The sequence below is a fragment of the Ranitomeya variabilis genome, chromosome 5, assembly GCF_051348905.1.
Source record: "Ranitomeya variabilis isolate aRanVar5 chromosome 5, aRanVar5.hap1, whole genome shotgun sequence".
In the NCBI taxonomy this organism is placed as follows: Eukaryota; Metazoa; Chordata; class Amphibia; order Anura; family Dendrobatidae; genus Ranitomeya; species Ranitomeya variabilis.
In genome coordinates, this window is record NC_135236.1 from 187,395,060 (window position 1) to 187,419,110 (window position 24,051).

Sequence of the window (24,051 nt, forward strand, 5' to 3'; positions counted from 1 at the left end):
GTTTGCAAACAAAGTGAAAAAAAAATTGGAGAAAAGCATGTTCTGTTCCCAGGTACATAGAACTTCTTACTAACCGGCCATTCAAGCATCTTCGTAAAGAGTAGGATGCGCCACCACCACAGGTCCGTGAACAGTCACTCCAGCTTCCCCAGGCATCCCAGCCATTGTCTTTATCATTGTCAGAACGAGTAATTCTGGAAGTCTGTAATAAAAACAAAAGTAATATAATTAATAATTAAGAGATGCAGAATATGAATGGACATTTTATTTAGCATCAGTTTAGACTGAAAAAGCCCGAGCAACACAAATGAAATGACAAACGTCTGGAATAAATGTGTCAACCTGCCGCGATTTCTGGCCTGTCAAAAATTACCTGGTGCCTTTAATGGTTACACTTTTTTTTACCTTACATGTGCAATTTGATAAGCTTGAGTAAGTAGAGTATGAATATGTGGAAATACAAAGTGTTCCTGTATATATGCGGTGTGTATAAGTATATTTTCATATGCCACATATGAGGTCTTCTTCACCTACTTCAATGCTCTACTTCTATTTTACCTTTGTACTTCGGTTAATTTTTTCCTGTAATTAGAGGAAAATTAAGTTGATGAGAGCTTTATAGCCTAAAAGAGCACGGACAGAGCGTATGTGTATTTGTACATAGTTGGAAATTATTAAGTGGTCTAATTATTCCTAATTGTGGCAGTTTATGTTTTTTTAGGCAGCGGGGCCTTCCTCCCAATGCCCAGAGCTGCCGCTAGCATTCAGCACGGAGCCAGCCATCTCGTGAGAGGACTAGGAAATCACAGAAAGGCACTCACCAACTGACGAGAACCAGACCGGCTCCAACCGTACAAAATTAATGATTTATTGTTCACAAGTACTTTATGAAATACATGCTTTCGGCTAAATAGCACACTATGACATTGAGCAGACACTTTCTTCATAACGGGGCGATAATTGGTGATTTTGCCCATGATACATATTTTAAATTACAGTACAAACTGATTTAATTAATTCTATGCAAATTATAGCGCAAGAAAAAGTAACGGTTTTGATCAGTCTTCTGTTTATTTATATATGGCTTGGCCAAATCCAAGCAGCAGTAGTATGCGTGTGCCATGTGGCTAGGTATTACATGGAAAAAACAAATGTTTTGCCGTGGCTTGCCATAATATTAGAATTCAATAATTGGCTGCTTTCTTTTTCCAATTTTAATATCTTTCATCCATAAAAAAAAGGTTCAACCTATAACAGCACTGCAATAATCTAATCTAAGTGGTGCACCAGTTTTGGGGAATGGTCTCCTTTCCTTTCATTCAAAGTGTATTATTTATATTCTCACCAGGTCAGGTTCCCTTTAAGTGTGAGAATTTATATATTTTTTTTACTTAAATAGATATATTTGGGGCTAATAATCATTTTTGCAGTTGGTTTACACTACAAATTTTGCATCATTTGGCTTCTACAGGCTCTTTGTTTCCTGCATATTCAACTTTAATGTTTTTTGTGGTCATAAATCGGCTGAGGGGAGCTCAGAAAAAGACAGATAACGGTGTTACAGACTTTCCTGTTAGACTGTCATTGAGCTCGTTCTGTTAGTCTCAGTTAGAGATCGGCCATTTTCTCACACACTGAGCAGCACCTCTGTCCATACAATGGCCGACGGTGGAGGAGCACTGGAGGAGCATGTGACCAGACTACTCCATCGGTCTCCTCCAAAAGAAAAGCAGCTTTCCCAATTTGAGGTGCTTTTCTCTTGGAGGAGGCTGATGGACCGGTCTGATCACATGCTCCTCCACCAGCGGCCATGGTATGGACAGACGTGGGCTCAGTGTGTGAGGAAAGCTGCAGTACTAAGAGAAAGTGGCAGATCTCTAACTGAGACTGTCAGAACGAGGTCACTGACAGTCTAACAGGAAAGTCTGTAACTCCGTTATATGTTTAAATAAAAAAAATGCATTTTTATACTTTAGGAGATAAATACTAGATCCAAATGTGTTTAACTCACTGGATACCCAGCGAAAACAAGAAAGGTAAGTATACTATTCTCTTCCCTCTCTATCTTCATCAGATAAACAGGAATGAGTTGTTGGATAGGTGGCTAGGTCTGTGCTGTATACTCCACCCTATGGGGTGTCCTGGTATTCTGAGTTTGTCATTATAGAGACAGTCTTGGACGATTTTGTTTCCTGTTACTTGAATCTTTTAGGCTATATATCCACTATAAGGTTTTGGTGAGTTTTTGATGTTGCAGATTTTCTGCACCATTTCTGTACCTATTAAGTAAATTAGATTAATCTCAAAAAAAAGAAAAAAAGATGAAGCGCACTCACCGGTTAATGAACTCAAGGATTTATTCGGACATAACTAAATGTGCTGCAGCACATTTAGTTATGTCCGAATAAATCCTTGAGTTCATTAACCGGTGAGTGTGCTTCATCTTTTTTTCTTTTTTTGAGATTATTCATGGATTGTCATATAGCAGCACCCCGGCAGAACTGTTTTATAGGCTGAAGCGGTAATTGGCTACAACCAAGGGAGACATAAGGGTCTAACTCATAACAGCGGTGCGGAAGTGTTTTTCTTCTTTTAAGTAAATTAGATTATTTGCATTTTTTCCAAAAATATGCAGCACAAAAAACTTACCAAAAACTCATTGCAGGAACATAGTCGTAAGGATTTTTTTTTTTTAGATTTGTTATAATAATTTTCTAATAGGTAAAATATTCTTTAAAGATGGAGCTATGGTCACATGTTCAGTGATTGGTCAGTATTTTACCTCAGTATTTGTAAGCCAAAATCAGGAGTGGAACAGTCAGAGAAAAAGTATAATAGAAACCCGTCACCACTTCTGTATTATCACCCGCTCCTGGTTTTGGCTTACAAATACTGAGGTAAAAAACTGACCTAATACTGATAGTGTGAACTTGTCTGTAAACACATAAAAAATAACCACTGTATGTTTGTAATGTATGCAAAACGGACATAAGGTTATGCTGGAGAATAGCTATGATGGAGTAAGATGCGGTTCTCACTTTCAGACCAAGGTGCCTTTTGTATATATGGCACTTTTACACCCAGAATCTTTCAGATACACCTTGGTATGACCCAGCCGGTGTAAATAACTATAAAAGACTTAATTTAACATCTGAATGAGCAGTCGAATTAGTAAAAAAAATGAGACACGTAATGCCAAGCATATTCTCAATAGGCGTTTCAGCCTAATTAAGTTAACACGTCCAACAAAGATTGGTTATATTATTTGTCAAAAACTGAAAGGTCCATTCCTCGTACACATATTTTCACAGAGACACATGGATTTTTCAAAGATTTCCTTAAAAGCTTAAAAAAAACATAAAACTAGGGCTTGAAGGGAAACGCACTTCCCTTGCCAATCTGTGCACTAATCCAAGTGGTATTTGAAGCATCACAATGTGTTTTTATTGGCATGCCGCTTTTATTTTCGTATTTTGTCCTGTGTAGAAATCATATGTGCTCCGATTCCTCCCAGTTGAATCAGCTGACGTTTAACCCCACAACCTTTTGAGTTTTCAGCAACAGCTTGCAAAGCAATTTACAATAAGCTTCTGGATAGGCGAATGAGGTTTAATCGAAGGACAAATCACACATGACACGTTTAAGGAAAAGCTATCTGTTAGCAATGGCATGATCTGTCTGATGAACGTTGGCTATATGGTTTATATTGGGCTACCCAGAGCCTGCTAGAAAAACTCTGTGTATATGTATAAGGCATGAATTAAGTCCTATTATAATAACACGTTGTTTTGTAGAAGAGCTAAGAACTAGTGGGTGCTGGAAACTTTAATAAGAACTTCTTAGAGGTCATCAGTAGGTGCTATGGATAGTATAAAATAAGGAGGAGCATTGGCATTATATACAGTAGTCATCAGTTCACCAAAATGCTATTCAAGTATTGGGATGTAAAACTACATGCCGTGACTGACACATGGTAGATGAAACTAAGAAAGTCTCACTTATAATTTTAAAGAATGAGGCATCATCTTGTACAAACCAAACAAGGACTTGGGTTTGACTCTGTAGCCTACCTTATGAACAGGGTAGACCACAGAGTCAGACCCAAGTCCTTGTTTAGCTTGTACATGATGATATATTATCTATTGATATATCTATCTATAGATAGATAGTTAATGTGCTTCAACATTGAAATTGCAACTCCAGAAAGGAAATATTGAGGAATTATGGAAATCACAAACATGTTTATGATATGCCAATGATGAAAAAATGAAATTAATTGGGTTTTCAAATATCTCGATTTATTCAGTATAATTTATGAACACAAGCTATCAATGAGTTTATTAATGGTTTATTAATGGTTGTCTGTGGATTCCAATAGAATTATCCAAGGCATCAGATATTTTCTTCAAAAAAACTTCTCCACTCATCATAAAATGGTAAAGTTAAAAGCTGCAAAGCTTCTGACGCAGTCTTTCAAAAGCTATGAATTGGAAAAAATTCAACATGGAGGAGAGATGTCCCAAAAAAGCATGTGTCTGAAGGAATGGTTCATGGGATTCCTTTAACCCCTTCATGACATGTACAGCGCATGTCATGTCTCTCCCTTTGATGTGGACTCTGGTGCTGAGCCCACATCTTTCCCGGCACATGTCAGCTGTTTTGAACAGCTGACATGCACCCCTAACAGCCGCGGGTGGAATCGCGATCTACCCACAACTGTTAACCTATTAAATGCCGATGTCAAACTCTGACAGAGGCATTTAATGTGATTGTGCCGGAAGTGCAACACTAATCCCGCTCATTGGCACCCGTAGCACATGACCGCGGGTTGCCGATGGGTTGGCATGACAACCCAGGGTCTGCAGCAGACTCCTGTGGTTATCACTGCCGGATTGCTATGAGCGCCGCCCAGCGGACAGCGCTCATAGCAAGTGAGCATTTCTGGTACATAGAGCAGGGCTGAAGCCCCACTCTATGTAGCACAAGCAATCGGATGATCGCAGCTTCTAGTCTCCCATGGAGACTATTGAAGCAAGTGTAAAGTAAGAAAAAAGTTTATAAAAATATATTTTTTAAAAAGTTCAGATCACCCCCATTAGCCCCATTCAAAATAAACCCAAAAAATAAAACATACACATATTTGGTATTTCCGCTTTGAGGATCGCCCAATCAATCAAGCTGTATAACGAATTAATCCGATCGGTAAACGGTGTAGCGAAAAAAAGGTCACACCGCCAGAATTATTTTGGTGGCCGCAACATTGCATTAAAATGCAATAAAAGGTGATCAAAAGATCGTATCTACACCCATATGGTATCAATAAAAATGTCAGGCACGTAAAAAATAAGCCCTCACCTAGCCCCAGATCACTAAAAATGGAGACACTTAGGGGTATTGGAAAATGGCACAATTTTTTTTTTTACTTTGGATTTTTTTCACTACTTATATAAAAAACAACCTAGAAATGCTTGGTGTCTATGAACTTGTAATGACCTGGAAAATCATAATGGCAGGTCAGTTTTAGCGCTTACTTTTTTTGCAATTTCAACCCACTTGGATTTTTTTTCCCATTTTCCAGTACACAATATGGTAAAACCAATAGTGTTGGTGTTGTTCAAAAGTACAACTCGTCCAGCAAAAAAACAAGCCCTCACTTGGCTATAACACGTCAGTCCTCAGACGTACATTCAGTTAAAATCAATATTGCCATGGGGAAGGCTTCCCAAACAACAATAGTTAACAGCCGCCAGCTGACATCAGCGCGCATGTTGCCAGTGTATAACATCACTACCATACGCTGGCATTAGGGATGAATCGGGGAGACGACACCCTTGGACCGTGGCCAGGTAAGGAGAAACTTTTTTCTTTTTTTACTTTTTTTTTAAAACAGCATTATGGGGGCAGCATGGAGAGACATGGGGGAAGTGTAGAGAGACATAGGGGCAATATAGAAAGACATTGGGGCAGAAAGGAGAGACATGGGGAAAAATGGAGAGATATGGGGGCAGTATTGAGAGACATGGGGCAGAATGGAGAGACAAGGGGCAGAATGGAGGCACATGGGGGCAGAATGGAGAGACGTGGGGGCAACATGGAGTCGCATGGGGAAAAATGGAGAGACATGGGCCTGGAATCGGAGAACATATGGGGCCAGGAATGAGACACTTGGGGTCCAGAATGGAGTTCATATTGGAGCAGGATATAGCACATTATTACTGTAGGGCCGAATTATGGGATACTAGATGGTGGCCCGATTCTAACGCATCGGGTATTCTAGAATATGTATGTATGTATGTATATAGCAGCCACATAGTATATAGCACAGGCCACGTAATATATAGGAGCCATGTAGTATATAGCAGACAAATAGTACGTGGCCTGTGCTATATACTATGTGGCTGCTATATACATACATACATATTGTAGAATACCCGATGCGTTAATACAGGTCACGCAGTACATAACACAGCCCACGTACTATATAACACAGCCCACGTACTATATAACAGCCCACGCAGTATATAGCAGCCACGCAGTATATAACACAGGCCACGCAGTATATAACACAGGGCACGTAGTATATAGCACAGCCCACGCAGTATATAACACTGAGTATATAGCACAGCCCCCGCAGTATATCACACAGGCCACGTAGTATATAACACTGCCAATGTAGTATATAGCACAGCTCCCGCAGTATATCACACAGCCCACATAGTATATAACACTGCCCATGTAGTATATAGCACAGCCCCCGCAATATATCACACAGCCCCCGCAGTATATCACACTGCCCATGTAGTATATAACAGCCCACGCAGTATATAACACTGCCCATGTAGTATATACAGGGGCTGACTGGCCCAGGTGGCAAAGAGGCAAATGCCCCCCGGGCCACTCCCCAAGCAGCTGTTCAGGGCCGGCTGCCTGGTGGTGGCTACAGCCACACAGCAAATTGTGCGCAGCCATGTCCGCTGTACTGTGATGTGGTCGGCAGCAGACACAGCCGCATCACAGTTAGCGCACACGTCTGCGCTGGGGCCGGGAGCTATGCTTGGCTGTCACCTTGATGGCTGCACAGCTTCTGCTCCCTTCATATTCTCTATACTTCCAGGTTAGGTGTCAAACATGCGCGATGGCATCATCACGCACGCGCCGACATGTCCCGAAAGCTAGAAGCAGAGAGGTGCTGCAGGGGAGCGACTTGTGAGGTATGAAAAACTTTTTTGTTTTCTTTATAAAATAAATTTAATGGTGGGTAACTGCAAGTGATTAAGTGGGGGGGTGTAAGGAGACTGCACATGATGGAATTTGGGGGTTAAAGGAGACTGCACATAATGGAGTGAGGGGGTAAGTGGGCCTGCACATGATGAAGGGGGAGTGGGGCTGTACATGATGAAGGGGGAGTGGGGCTGCACATGATAAGGGGGAGTGAGGCTGGACATGATGGAGTTTAGTGGATAAAGGAGACTGCACATGATGAAGTGGGGAGAGTGGGGCTGTACATGGTGGAATGGGGCTGCACATGATGATGTGGGGAAAATTGGGATTGCGCATGATGAAGGGAGAGTGGGGCTGCACATGAAGTGGGGGTAAGGGGGACTGCACATGATGAAGTGGGAGGGAGTAAGGGGGACTGCATATGATGAATTGGGGGTTAAGGGGGACTGCACATGATGAAGTGGGGGGTAAGGTGAACTACACATGAAGTGGGGGGTAATGGGGACTGCACATGATAAAGTGAGGGGTAAGATGGACTGCACATGATGAAGTGGGTGGGTAATGGGCACTGCACATGATGAAGTGGGGGGAAGGGGACTGCAAGACTGCACATGATGAAGTGTGCCTGAGGTGGGACTGCTCATGATTAAATGGAAGGGGGATAGGGGGCTGCAAATGATGAAGGGGCACTGCAGGTGAAGCGAGGGGGTGATAGGGGACTGCAATGAATGAAGTAAGGGGACTTCAAATTAAAGTGGGGGGGACTGCAAATGATAAATTCAGTGTGAGGGACAGGGGACAGCAATTTAATTGAAGGTGGGGGTGGGGAGAGCAAATGATCATTGAAGAGGGGTGGGGAGAGCAAATGATCATTGAAAAGGGGGTGGGGAGAGCAAATGATGATCTAGGGGAAGAACAAAAAAAGAATTTTAAGGGTGGGGGAGTAAATGATGTATTGAATGTGGGGTAGAGCAGTTGATAATGAATAGAGGGTGGGAGAGAAAGACATGACAATGAATTGGGGCGGGAGGGGCATGTAACTATAATCATTCGGGGTTAGGGTTAGAGTGGTAGGTACATAGTGGGGGGCGTTGAGGATGAAGTGACTGGTAATGAATTGGGGGAAAGAGTACAGGTGCTAATTAATTTATATATTAAATGGGGAAAGTGGCTATTTATAGTTAGTGGGTGCACAGTGGTGGATTATAATTTATATTTGGAATGGTGGGTTAATAATAATAAATAATAATTATAATTTATTTCTATAGTGCCAACATATTCCGCAACACTTTACATTTTAGAGGGGACTTGTACAGACAATGGACATTAAGCATAACAATAAACACATAGATCAACAGATACCAAAAGGAATGAGGGCCCTTCTCGCAAGCTTACAATCTATGAGGTTGCATAATAACCAATTATATATTGATTGTGGGTGCACCTCTGTATTCAGATGTGTAGTGTAGAAGAAAGGGAAAAAGTGGGGAATGTGCTCTGGAAGCCGTGCTCTAGGTAACTGTGTTATTTTGTGCAGAGACGAGTCCTGCCTGGAAGAAGTGACGGCGGTCTGTGCTGGATGAAAATGAAAAGCAAAGATGAAGGACTTCAGCTAGAAACGTCACTAGTGAGTCAGTGTATTACCTATACACTGACACTATACACTGTATATTATATACAAAGCTCCTGTGTATAATATATCACTGGCAGTGGTGATCACTGTATTACCTGTACACCGACACCTTATACAGATCTCCTGTGTATAATGTCACGAGTGATCACTGTATTATCTTTACACTGACAGTAAAAACAGAGTTCCTGTATACAATGGCACTTAGCATTGTGATTTTTTTAAATTAATGATCAGTATTGTAGTATACAAGTAGCAAAAGGTGTACACTCCCTGACAGAAGTTATGTCGCTTATCCATGTTATGTAAATAAAAGCTTATAACCTGACGTTAAATTCATCCTTTGGTTGTATAAATTATTCTTTTGAAAGTTGAAACCCTCCAAAATGTGGTTTAGGTTACGAAAAAAATTGGCATCAATGCAGAAATATTGATCAGTTATGGACACAGAATGGTCAGATTTTAGCAAGACAAAAGTTTTGTCGCCTGGTCATATAATGCACCCAATCCTAGTTTACATCCTCACGTGTGCTCAGTAAATGATCGGTTAATTAGTGTGTGTGTATAAAAAGAAACCCAGCACCCCAGACCTTCACTTGAACTGCAACTTAGGCTCTGACAACATGCCAAAAATCCACCCTGCGACCAAAGCCTGGATTATCAAGAGACCAGATCCACTGCAGAGGTGGCGGGCACCTTTAATGTTTCTCAGCGTCAAGTACAAAGAATAAAAAAAAGATTTGAAGAGACTGGAGATGTGTTTGATAAGCCCAGGTCCGGCAGACCCCGCAAGACAACTGCTCAGGAGGAATGTTTTTTGGTTAGAAAATCCAAAGCAAGCCCCTCTTCCAATGCAGCAGAGCTCCAACAGGCCTGGTCACTTCAAGTCCCTGTGTCAACTAGAACAGTTTGTATGATTCTGTCTCGAAATGGCCTCCATGGTCGTATCAGTGCCCAGAAGCCAGCACTAAACAAAAGGCAAATAAAAAACCGTGTGACATTTGCAAAGCCCCACAGCCTGCTAAACAGATGGACGCTGGAAAAGTGTCAGAAGGTGGATTTCTCTGATGAATCTTCAGTAGAATTACAGCACAGCAGCCGCAAATACTGCAGGAGACCTACTGGAGCCGGTATGGCTCCAAAATACACCCAGAAAACAGTTAAATTTGGTGGTGGAAAGATCATGGTCTGGGGTTACATTCAGTATGGGGGTGTGCAAAACGTTTGCAAGGTGGAAAGCAATATCAATAGCCTAAAATATCAAGAAGTATTAGCTACCTCTTATATTCCAAATAATAAAAGGGGTCAAATTCTGCAGCAGGATGGTGCTCCATCTCATACATCCATCTCTACAACAAAGTTCCTCCAGGCAAAAAAGATCAAGGTGCTCAAGGACTGGCCAGCCCAGTCACCAGACATGAACATCATTGAGCATGTTTGGGGTAGGATGAAAGAGGAAGCTTGGAAGACAAAACCAAAGAATCTGGGTGATCTCTGGGAGGCATGTAAGACTGCATTCTTTGCTATTCCTGATGACTTCATTAATAAATTGTATGAATCATTGTTGAACCGCATGGATGCAGTCCTTCAAGCTCATGGAAGTCCCACAAAATATTAAATATGACTCTAATAGCACCACAACTTCATTCACCAATGTTAAGCAACATATATTTGTATTTTAAGTTAATTATTTGTTTGAATATCACATTACTTTCTGTGGGCGTCAAAACTTTTGTCTTGCCAAAATCTGACCATTCTGTGTCCATTAACTGATCAATATTTCTGCATTGATGACAATTTGTTTTCTTAACCTAAACCACATTTCGGAGGGTTTCAGCTTTCAAAAGAATAATTTATACAACCAATGGATGAATTTAACGTCAGGTTATAAGCTTTTATTTACATAACATGGATAAGCGACATAACTCCTGTCAGGGAGTGTATGGTGGCATCATTGGTCTTTGTATAGAGTGTAGTTTCATGTAGAGGTAATGGTGATATTATAATATGTGTTCACTGTGTAGTGGTGATAGTACTAGGCACTGTGTAGACGTATTGTTGTATGTATGTTTGTCAGTATGCTCCATTATGGCACCATATCTAAGCAGTAAGCTTGGTTCTGGTACTGTATCAATGTAGTAATCTAGATTATGGTACAGTATGTATGTCGTAATCTCGGTTCTGCTCCAGTTTCTATGTAGCAGGCTTGGTTCCATGTAGTAGACTTATTAAGCTCGGTTCTGCTCCCTTATGTCTGTAGTAAGCTCGGTTCTGCTCCCATATCTCTGTAGTAAGCTTGGTTCTGCTCCCATATCTCTATAGTAAGCTCTGTTCTGCTCCCATTTCTCTGTAGTAAGCTCTGTTCTGCTCACATATCTCTGTAGTAAGCTCTGCTCTGTTCCCATATCTCTGTAGTAAGCTTGGTTCTGCTCCCATATCTCCGGAGTAAGCTCGGTTCTGCTCCCATATCTCTGTAGTAAGCTCTGTTCTGCTCACATATCTCTGTAGTAAGCTCCGTTCTGTTCCCATATCTCTGGAGTAAGCTCGATTCTGCTACCATATCTCTGGAGTAAGCTCTGTTCTGCTCACATATCTCTGTAGTAAGCTCTGTTCTGCTCACATATCTCTGTAGTAAGCTCCGTTCTGTTCCCATATCTCTGGAGTAAGCTCGATTCTGCTACCATATCTCTGGAGTAAGCTCTGTTCTGCTCACATATCTCTGTAGTAAGCTCCGTTCTGCTCACATATCTCTGTAGTAAGCTCCGTTCTGTTCCCATATCTCTGGAGTAAGCTCGATTCTGCTCCCATATCTCTGTAGTAAGCTCGGTTCTGCTACCATATCTATGCAGCAAGCTCCGTTCTGTTCCCATATCTGTGTACCAGCCTGTTTTTAAAGCCTATTATCTCTGCTACTTTAATGCAGTGGCCAGATATAAGCAGGGAAAAGGAGGGCCACCGCCTTGTGATTGCCCCCCAGGCTGAAAAGTGCCAGCCAGCCCCTGAGTATATAGCACAGCCCACGCAGTATATCACACAGGTCACACAGTATTTAGCAGTGTGGGCACCATATCCCTGTTAAAAAAAAGAATTAAAATAAGAAATAGTGATATACTCATCCACCGAAGCTCCGCTGAGCCGCAAGCGGCTGCCGCCATCTTCCGTTCCCAGGGTGCATTGCGAAATTACCCAGAAGATTTAGCGGTCTCGTGAGACCTCTAAGTCTTCTGGGTAATTTTGCAATGCATCTCTTGGAACGGAAGATGGCGGCAGCCGCGTGCGGCTCAGCGGACTACAGAGGGTGAGAATAGCAGGTTTTTTGTTTCTTTATTATTTTTAACATTACATTTTTTTACTATTGATGCTGCATAGGCAGCGTCAATAGTAAAAAGTTGGGGACACACAGGGTTAATAGCAGCGGTAACGAAGTGCGTTACCCGTGGCATAACGTGGTCTGTTACCGCTGCCATTAACCCTGTGTTAGCGGTGACTGGAGGGGATTATGGAGCGGGCGCCAGGCACTGACTGCGGGGAGTAAGGAGCGGCTATTTTGCTGCCGGACTGTGGCCGTCTCTGATTGGTCGTGGCCGTTTTGCCATGACCAATCAGCGACTTGGATTTCCATGACAGACAGAGGCTGCGATCAATGAATATCCGGGACAGACAGACAGACGGAAGTACCCCTTAGACAATTATATAGTAGACTAGATTGTGGCCCGATTCTAACGCATCGGGTATTCTAGAATATGCATGTCCCCGTAGTATATGGACAATGATGATTCCAGAATTCACGGCAGATTGTGCCGGTCGCTGATTGGTCAAGGCAACAGGCCCGATTCTAACGCATCGGGTATTCTAGAATATGCATGTCCCCGTAGTATATGGACAATGATGATTCCAGAATTCGCGGCAGACTGTGCCCGTCGCTGATTGGTCGAGGCAACCTTTATGACATCATCATCGCCATGGCAACCATTATGACATCTACATCGATACTGTGCCCGTCGCTGATTGGTCGAGGCGAATTCGCGGCAGACTGTGCCCGTCGCTGATTGGTCGAGGCAACCTTTATGACATCATCGTCGCCATGCTGTGCCCGTCGCTGATTGGTCGAGGCCTGGCGGCAGGCAGACAGAAAAACCCTTAGACAATTATATATATAGATTATTACTGCTGTGATGTATTTTATTTTTTAGAATACTGTTTTCAGTGGGGGGAGGTACTGTTACTGTGCATGGTGACACTGTCTCTTTTTTGTTCATCTGGCATAGTGTAGAAATTGTGGAATCTGCTTTAGATAACTGTGTTATTTTCTGCAGAAACAAGTCCTGGCTGGAAAAAGTGATGGCGGTCTGTGCTAGATGAAGATAGAGGTCTTCAACTAGAGATGTTACCAGTGAGTAAGTGTGTTACATGTATACTGACACTATACACTGTATACTATATACAGAGCTCCTATCTATAATGTTACCGGTGATCACTGTATTACCCGTACACTGACACTATATACAGAGCTCCTGTATATAATGTCACTGGTGACCCCTGTATTACCTGTACACTGACACCATACACTGTATACTTTGTACAAAGCTCCTGTTTATAATGTCACCGGTGATCACTGTATTACCTGTACACTATATACAGAGCTCCTGTGTATAATGTCACTGGTGATACCTGTATTGCCTTACACTGACTCTATACACTGTACACTATGTACAGAGCTCCAGTGTATAATGTCACTTATGATAATATTAGTATTGTGGTTTTTTTTATTAATGATCAGTATTGTAGTATTCGGTCACTGTGAGGTGGTAATATGTGGTCTGGTCATGGTGTCACAGTATTTGTCCCTTGTATGTGGTATTATTCGGTCACTATGTGGTTGTAATATGTGGTCCGGCCATGGTGTGGCGTGTAGGATAGCGCTCACTGAATGTGTTGGGGAACACTCACTTGGCAGCGGGATTAAGGCACACAGGAATGATTTTCCACTTAAACAGTCTATTCGGTTTATTTACACAGCATTAACAGCATAAAGTAAAGTCCATTTCATTACATCAACGGAACCTTCCAGGAGCTCTGCTCCACCTGCTGACTTCTTGTCAGGTCTGGCTTCCAAGGAAGCTGCCTTACTGGGATCACTGAGCGGTACACTGGCTTGCTTGACAAGCTCCAACCCATCAGTTCCAGACCCTCAGAAGGACGGTTTCCCCAACTTACATAGCCATCAAGGACTCTGCAGGCACATGTCCTCTTCCATGTGCTATCCAGGAAACCTGTCCTCTACCAGGACCTTCCAATACAGAGGCCATGTGACCAAACAACAGTCCAGCTCTCTGGATAACCTGCAAGCCCAGCCCACATAAACTAAGCAAGTCTCATGGAACTACGGGTCCCAGAGCAACATTCCAGGATTACAGCACAGAGGACCTCCATATACCGGCCATTCACAATAATGACGGCCACTGTCTCACAGGTAGTATTTGTCCCTTATGTGCTGCATTATTCTGTCACTATGGTGGTAATGTGTGGTCTGGTCATGGTGTGGCGGTATTTGTTGCTCGTATGTGGTATTATTCGGTCACTATTTGGTATGTGGTGGTAATATGTGGTCTGGTCATAGTGTGATGGTATTTGTCTCTTGTATATGGTATTATTGTTCATTTTCAAAAATGTACATGACACATTCCTTTAAAGAAAAATAAATAAAAATATACCTAAAAGAATATTGGATATTTTATCAAATGTTTAATAAGTTAAAGTAGAGTAAGGCCCAGACAAAAGAGTCTACCTTGTTGTGGTGGCTGCTGAAAAAATCTGTTGGCCAAAACAAAAGCTGGTGGCTATGCATGTGATATGGTGATCGAGGGGAACTGTTAATGGATGATTGATGATGACGTGGTGCAGAAGTGGAGTTTTTCCAACAGTGGGCGGTGGGGCTGTAGAATGTTCAAGGGGTGGAGCCTGGGCAGAGTCTCAAGAGGGCCCATATATTTTGCTAGTATAGGGACCTAAAGTTTCTGGTGGCAGCCCTGGCTGAACCTCTAGCTACGTCTCTAAATACAAAGCATATGTTGTGGAAACAAGCATTTTTGTGTTCCAGGTATGACCATCTTGTTGTAAATAAAAGCTGTATGATCCCAATTAGTCTCCTCTGATAGTTATCTGTTTAAACATATTAAAGCAATTTCTGTACACCTCACTGGCTGAGGAGAATTTTTTGGTTTTTTTTCTGTCAATTTTATAACTTTGGTTTGCACGCAGACAGATGATGACTGTAATAAAAGGTAAAATGTTTCAGTATGAATGTTTGTCTAGTACTGAAGGGCATATTACTGAAACACTTAAGTCAAAAATTCTGACCCTTGAAGGATATAAAACAACCAAAATAATCCCTTTTAATTCACAGCTCTTTTAAAAACAATGTTACGCTGTATGAGCCATACAGCTACCGATTGTTAAAATGTCATTAACCATTCAGCTTAGAATTTCATATTGACAATTCTAACAACTAAAAATTGTGCTACGGTTCCTCTCTCCGCATGGTTTCTCAGAAAAAAAAGTGTTTTGTACTTTATACCAAGAAAAAATATGAAACGTGATCCACTTAAAAGTTACATGCTTGACGTGCGGTGCACCCCGCAGAACAGGGCTTTGCTCGCCTGTGAAGTAACCAACACTCATGAAACATCTCATCTTCAAAAATGCAACCATGCTGAGCGCGTGCAAGGACCGCTCAGTGTTTTAGCTACAGTTAAAAAAAAGGCCGATATGTTTCTGAATGAAAATTTATTTAGGTGTTTCTATATGTAGATGACCCCAGACTGACTACTGTTTATATCCATTTACTGAATAGTAGCCTGACATACATTGTTGGATAGAATAAAGGCAATTACTCTACACAGCCAGGAACAGTAGCCACAAGATCAGGACCAAGACAACGTATTCACCTATAGCTGGAAAAGTTGGATTTTCCAATCAACTTTTAAGACTGCGTTCCATCAGGAGGTAATGGTATGTAGGTATTTTCGGTAATATGATAAGTATATACTGAGTAACATTCACAATTCTGTAATCTTACAACATGCCATCTCCAATGCCATAACTTAGACTTTTAGCTTCAAGCTATGATAAAATCATCATGTTCTCCCTAAGGGGTTATGCAGAAAACCAGTTATGCTATCCGTGGCTTTGATCTGATTTGTTGGATCAAAATTAGCAATGCAAGTCTAGGAGTCCTTAAAAAAAATGGGACAGCTCTCGGATGATATTAAAGTGTAGTCCGATTTTCACGGGTTGGCTGAATGGAGTGCGTGTAGAAACTTCTCTTTTCCCTTCACATCCAACAAAATCAATGTCCTTCTGATCAAAATCTTATCAAAGTCTGATCAGAATAATCAGACCATTTTGTACAGAAAATGGTCATGTGTAGAGTTGATCGAATATGTTCAGATTCCGTCACCAAATATGAATTTGCCATATTCGTGCCATATTGCTATCCTATTCAGGCCGAATTTATGTTTGATGATCGGTTCCGATCATATTTGTTCATTTCTACTGCCATGGACTCCAATGATGTTCGGCTGTGTTCAGCGAATATTGCAAAAACAATATTCGCCGACGATCGTAATCGGAACCGAATTTTGAAAAATGTGCTGAACTCTAGTCATGTGAACGTACCCTAATAGCCTCACGTATGGAAAGTAAAATAAGTAGAATATGGTAAAAGTAAATATATATATTTTCTGGCTTTCATACACAGTTGTCACTGTACATGCTACCGGGTTATAGGGAGAAAATTATCTTTAGCAGATCTTATGATAATTCTACAGAACAGTTTACTGCTGAATTACTGAACTGGCTTTACATAATTTTAATTGAAGTCAGCCTGATTTTGCGCCGCCTCCATATAATGACCAATCTAGAGACCATAGAGCAGTTAATCTTTAACGAGAAGTGTGCTATGGAACTCATACAGTGTGGCTGACGCTAAGTACTTTAAAATTCCTAAAATTGATTTTTTAAAATACATCCCACTTTATATTGCCTAGTAAAGGGTTCCATTCACTATTTTTGGATGTTCTGGTAGGATGTCATGACAAGAGGTTAACCGCTGGAATACGAGGAGAAGTCTGTAATAGTAGGAAAATCGTTTGTCATGTTTTTCTTCTCATCCCTTGCTTATTGGCTTTCTATTTTCAGCAGACATGTTGAAAAGTGAATAAAAAATGTGGACTTGGTTTTTCGTAGGATAATGAAAGAAAAACAACCAATGTTTTATATAAAGCACAGTAAAATCTTCCTATTCATGCACTTTTAGGTTTGTAAGAAATTGTAAGGAAAAGGCTTAGAGCCAATATCCAGTGTCACAAACATACATGAATGTATCATTACAAGAAATAAAGTAAAGGACAGTAAGGCCAATAGAAACGCCTAATTGTGCCTGCAGTCTACAATATGTCTGGTCTATCAGTAAGAAAGTAAACAATCTACAAAAAAGAAAATTCTCTTTACGAACCATTTAAATCTACGTTTCCATGGCTTGCTCTACAATGACCTGGTTGGCTCTGCAATTCTCAACATGGGCAAGCCAAGTTTGATCCGGTTCATCAAGCCGCGTGCAGCACGCAGTCCAATTCATTACCTATTTAGTGGATTAACAAGGCAAACTACGTGTGGTGATTTTTCTGGCTTGGTTTTAGAATGGAACATAATATTGCAGCCGGTAATGAGTCGTCTATCGATTTCTGCACATAAATCAATTTGTGTTGGAAGCGGCAATGCTCTTTAGAAAAAAAAAAGAGTTAGAGGTGTTAATGCAAACAGTCCTCTAAGAGCTAAGGAAATTGAGCAAAGGAGAACAAGGAGGAAAGATGGAAACTTTCATTAATAAGCAATAAAATATATCACTAAATTTAAATACCAGGCACTTGGCTTTTGTAGCCAATTTCAGAAGTTTTAAGGGATTTAGAGAAAAGGCCATTCAGCTCTGCAACGCCTGAAGACACCAAAAAATTTGGACGGGAGAAAGAAGAGTTGTCGCTTTACAAAGACATTTTTAACCAAATCAATAGAAGGTTGTAGAAAATGTTGGATTATGATTAAAGTCTCAAAGGGATGTTTAGAATGTAAAACAGTGGTCCTGAGCAATAATCCCCTGTATTTATTAAATTTATCTTCAAAGTTACTTTTAGCACTTCTGGCACGGAAGATATAATCAATTCAAGATGGAACATGTTTATCTAACATCATAACCCTATAAAAATATTTCTTTATTTAAATGGATGGTTATCCCATGACTACAATACAGTAGAACTCCTAAAACACCATGTACACCATTTTTCCAAGGGTCTAATCAGTTCCGTTTTACATATTTATTTGTGTTAATCAATAGAGATCGGACAGCGCTTTATAACAAATGTAAAATTAAACATTTGCCACGAACATCTCATACTTAAAACTGGTTAAAGAGAATCTGTAACCAGGTTTTTGCTACTCCGTCTGAGAGCAGCATTATGTGGGGGCAGTGACCGTGGTTCATAATGTGTCACTTACTGGGCTGCTTGCTGTCCTTTTGGTAATATTGCTACACATCCAGCAGTGCTCTTGAATTCTGAGCTCTGTACAACCCACCAGCTTTCTCTGTACTCTGTACATAGGCAGAAAGCTGCCAATCAGAGGTGGAGGCGGGTAATACAGAGTACATGAATATGGAGGACTATTCGGCAGCAGGTTTACTTGTCCTCTAGTAATAATCATAGTGATTTTATAAAAACTGCAGTAAGCAGGCCAGTAAGTAACACATCTCTGGAACCAGAGTCTCTATTTTTATGTCATGATATTCTCAGATTAGGTGGAAAAAAACTGCTGACAGATCCCCTTTAACTGATCACAATGAGGCAAAGAGTTCTCCAACTCCACTATCCACCATCTCCAACATATACAAGTAGGAACAACATCACAACACCATCTTAACATTTATTTTTAAGTAGATTTTATTTTCCTTTCAGAAAACCATAACAAGGAAAGTAAAATACAAAGACAAACTATCCAAAAAAGAATCAGCTTGCTCATTCTGAGGGCTACTTGACATTGGAATTAGGGGCTTTGTTTGGGTCAACCACTTTGTATAAACTTAAAGAGTTTGTGTCATGATCATGAAGACAGCCTCTTTTTAATAAAAGGACAGTGAGACATGTAATAGCAGGTTGTCTCAGTTGTGGCATATTGGGGTTTGCAAATGGAGAATATCTCTATTATTTATAGTACGTATGTCCTAGGGCTCAGAATGCATAAAAAAACCCTTAAAACATGTCAAATTTCAATTCCTCAATTATAGAAATAATCTCTGCGTATCTCAGCTACACCCTTCCTTCTACAAATTTTCCTTGCAACATCATTACCTGCAGCAGGAGCCTCCCCCCCAGTCGTGCCTGGTATATGACACAGAGCTTGTTAAGCCATGCCTCAATGAGCTGCTGCTCTCAGCCATTAACCAGCTGAAAATAAATAACACCATCACATTAATCCCTCTGTTCTCTGTGGGACTTTGTTTCAGTGATATTGTGAAAAAGCTACAGACTAACAGACTGTTTGTGTAATTCAATTCTAGGATTAGTGATCCTTAAAACTAACTATACATTATAGATAATATTGTACCAACAAAAGATTAGAGCCACAATGCTTTCATAGAATAAAAATGTAATTTTTATTGAGAAGTACTAAAAACAATACTGTGTGTAATTATATAGAGGTCCTCAAATACAAAGCTGTGTGGCAATATGTACCTAAGGTCACGTGCACACATACAGTATTTGGTGAGTCTTTCAATGCAGAAGTGGTGCCTTTGTTTCTATTATACTTTTCTTCTGACTGTTCCACTCCTGATTTTGCCTATATTATAAACGCAATATCTTATTAAATATAAATTAATATGATAAAATATAAAAGCCAAAGTGTTAGTGCATTTTCTAACTCCTATCACAAGTAATATACCACAACGTAGAATACACAGTCAGTACTAAAAAAAAGAGCCAGTGCATTCTCATAATTGGCCATATGGCCTTTATAGTGTACTAGCTGAAGAGCCCGGCGTTGCCTGGGCATAGTAAATATCTGTGGTTAGTTATAGCACCTCACTTCTCTTATTTTCCCATCACGCCTCTCATTTAGCACCTCACTTCTCTCATTTTCCCATCACTCCTCTCATTTTCCCCCTTACAACTTTCATTTTCCCCCTCACACCTCTCATTTTCCCCCTCACTCCTCTTATTTTCCCCCTCACTCCTCTCATTCCCCCCTCACTCCTCTCATTCCCCCCTAACACTTGTCATTTCGACCTCACATCTGTCATTTTCTGATCACTCCACTATTGACTGTGACGTCATTGAAGGTCCTTCCCTCAATGCATCCTTAGGAACGGAGGCCGCCGCTTGCACCGCTGAGAGCCGCGGGCCGTCGGAGGGTAAGTATATCCCATATTTTTTATTTTTATTCTTTTTTTACATGAATATGGATCCCAGGGCCTGAAGGAGAGTCTCCTCTCCTCCAGATCCTTGGAACCATACAGGACCGCTCCCTGCACACGCTGTACCCGGCATATAAGACGACCCCCAACTTTTGAGATGATTTTCAGGGGTTAAAAGGTCATCTTATACTCCGGAAAATACGGTAGTATATACCTTTAAGTCATCTCCTCCTGTATATAGTATATACCTGTAAGTCATCTCCTCCTCTATATAGTATATACCTGTAAGTCATCTCCTGTATATAGTATATACCTGTGTGTCATCTGCTCCTGTATATAGTATATGGAGCGCCCCCACTGCCGCAGGGCCGAGGGGTACCCGGTACCGGGCCTCTGAGTCTCTGCTCTGGGGTTGTCACGGTGGCTAGACCCGGTCCGTGACCCTGCTGAGGGGCGTCCAATGAAAGGTGTGGATGGTGATGATGTTGTGGTGGTGTGGTGCAGGTCGCAGTAAATAACGAGGACACCAGGTTGCAGTCTCTTTACCTCTTTACTGAAGGCTTCGAGATAGTCAATCCAGAGCACTGTTAACAGGGCTGTCTGAGACCGGCCGGTCCAAAGGCACATTAGGAGTTCCCTTGACAGGTGAGAATCAGCGTCTACCTGCTAGCGCCTATGTGTTGTAGTCCTTCCCTGCTGTGCACCCCGGGACAGTCCTCACAACTGATTCTGTCTGCCTCTGATGTTCGTTCTCTCTCCATCCCCCAGGTGATATGGCTAGGACGCACCCGTATGACGGGGTAGGCCTGGAGTTCTTCCGGGACTCTAGAGTTGCCCCTGTCCCACAGCTGCCTCCGTTGTCTGCTTAGGTGTTTAAGTGAGACAGCCAACCTGTAATTGGCTGTCCTGCCGTGGTTTGAAGTAATGCTTAAAGTCTCTTACTTTCTCGGCGTTCCGGCCACCGACTGTTTGCGCCTCAGAAGGATGTTGCCTCGATCTTACAGCACGACTCCTTCTGGTCCTATTGCCTCTTTGCTGTATTCCCGTTGCTCACTTGTTGCGTTGTTCTCTTAGGAGTCTGCCAGGATCCCATCCCTGACAGGTCCTCTCTCTAGCTCTTCCCAGTTACTTCTCTCGCTGTCTTCCTGTCCAACCCCCAGTTTTACCAGAGTGTGAGGAGTGGCCTACTAGATAGAACCACCCCCCCTGGTGGCCGGAGTGTGAAGTATAGTGTGTGATACCTGGTCAGGTGAACTCCCCTAGTGCAATCAGACGCAACATCACTCCCCTTAGCGGCAGAGCGACGTTACTGCAACGACCAGGACTCTGGGGCGCTGCATATATACCTGTGTGTCATCTCCCCTGTAAATAGTATATACCTGTGTGTCATCTCCCCTGTAAATAGTATATACCTGTGTTTCATCTCCCCTGTATATAGTATGTACCTGTATGTCATCTCCTCCTGTATTAGACCTCGTTCACATGTTATTTGGTCAGTATTTTTACCTCAGTATTTGTAAGCTAAAGTGGCAGCCTGATAAATCCCCAGCCAACAGGAAGCCCTCCCCCCTGGCAGTATATATTAGCTCACACATACAAATAATAGACAGGTCATGTGACTGATAGCTGCCGTATTTCCTATATGGTACATTTTTTGCTCGTAGTTTGTCTGCTTATTAATCAGATTTTTATTTTTGAAGGATAATACCAGACTTGTGTGTGTTTTAGGGCGAGTTTCATGTGCCAAGTTGTGTGTGTTGAGTTGCGTGTGGCGACATGCATGTAGCGACTTTTGTGACATGAGTTTTGTGTGGCGACATGCGTGTAGCAACTTTTTGTGTGTCGAGTTGCATGTGACAGGTTAGTGTAGCAAGTTGTGTGCAGCAAGTTTTGAGCATGGCGAGTTTTGCGCGTGGTGAGTTTTATGTGTGGTGCGTTTTGAGTATGTGCAAGTTTTGTGTGAGGCAACTTTTGCAACTTTTGTGCATGTGGCAATTTTTCCGCGTGTGCAAGTTTTGCATGTGGCGAGTTTTCCATGAGGTGAGTTTTGCGCGTGGCGAGTTTTATGTGTGGTGCGTTTTGAGTATTTGCAAGTTTTGTGTGAGGCAACTTTTGTGCATGTGGCAATTTTTCCGCGTGTGCAAGTTTTGCGTGTGGCAAGTTTTCCATGAGGTGAGTTTTGCACGTGTGGCTAGTTTTGCGTGAGCCTAGTTTTGCAAGTGGCGAGTTTTGCATGTGGCGAATTTTGCGCGTGGCGAGTTTTGAGCGGTGAATTTTGTGTTTCGACTTTTATGTGGCAAGGTTGATGTATGTGTGGTGAAATGTGTGCTGAGGTTGGTATATGTGTTCAAGCACATGGTAGTGTGTGGCGCATTTTGTGTGTGTGTTCATATTCCCGTGTGTGGTGAGTATCCCATGTCGGGGCCCCACCTTAGCAACTGTACGGTATATACTCTTTGGCGCCATCGCTCTCATTCTTTAAGTCCCTCTTGTTCACATCTGGCAGCTGTCAATTTGCCTCCAACACTTTTCTTTTCACTTTTTCCCCATTATGTAGATAGGGGCAAAATTGTTTGGTGAATTGGAAAGTGCGGGGTTAAAATTTCGCCTCACAACATAGCCTATGACGCTCTCGGGGTCCAGATGTGTGACTGTGCAAAATTTTGTGGCTGTAGCTGAGACGGTGCAGATGCCAATCCCGGACATACACACACATACACACACACACACACATTCAGCTTTATATATTAGATATAAACAGTCCTTAATCATGATTCGGAAAGGTGAGGGTAACCCCGCCACCTCGATGTACGTTTAGCTAACCCTTGAGAAAGCGGACTTATATGAAACGTGACAATGTAGCAGTTGACTTTATGTTATACTCTACACTTCATGGGTAAAGACTCTGTTTATATAAAGGACATTTGGCCAATTATGAGAATGCTCTGACTATGTAATCAACATTGTAATATAATAATTGAGATAGGAGTTATATGATAGCAGTTACAGTGGCAAGTAAAAGTTTGGGCATCCCTGATGAAAATTACTGTTATTGTGAACAGTTAATCAAGTTGAAGATTAAATTATCTCCAAAAGGCCTAAAGTTAAAGATGACACATTTCCTTTGTATTTTAGCCAAAAAAATATATATGTGCATTGCCATGTTTTACATATTAAAAATTACAAAAAGGAAAATGGGCTGATGCAAAAGTTTGGGCTCCCTGCATGGTTAGTACCTAGTAGCACCCTCTTTTGAAAGCATCACAGCTTGTAAACACTTATTGCAACCTGACAAGAGTCTTTCAATTTTTGTTTGAGTGATTTTCATCCATTCTTCCTCGGGAAATTCTTCCAGTTCTGTGAGATTTCTGGGTTATCTTGCATGCACTGCTATTTTGAAGGCTAGCCACAGATTTTCAATGATGTTCAAATCTGGGAACTGTAAGGGCCATTGTGAAAACCTTCAGCTTGCACCTTTTGAGGTAGTAGTTGATATAATGAATTAAAAATAAATATGTTTTATTGATAACTATTAAAATATATGCATAATTTCTTCAAAAAGCGTTCAAAAGGATCAAGTAAAGCGGGAGGACCAAATAGTAGGAACTCCAATGAGATTCACAATATGAAATGGCATCTACAAAACATATAAATCATAAATAATAGTTTGATCAAATGTATATTATAGAATACCAACTAAGGTAGATATACAAAGTTGGAAGTGTTGATATCAAAT

At 41.4% G+C, this 24,051-nt stretch overlaps 1 protein-coding gene across 4 annotated transcripts in view; it reads right to left on the bottom strand.

Moving 5' to 3' along the window:
• ADAMTSL3 (ADAMTS like 3) overlaps positions 1–24,051 on the bottom strand; it is a 793,440-nt gene that overhangs the window by 358,791 nt on the left and 410,598 nt on the right. For all 4 annotated transcript variants that reach the window (XM_077263637.1, XM_077263634.1, XM_077263636.1 and 1 more), the window contains exon 4: positions 75–202. In XM_077263637.1, the coding sequence (XP_077119752.1) occupies positions 75–202 (128 nt within the window). The remainder of the gene's footprint in view (positions 1–74; positions 203–24,051) is intronic.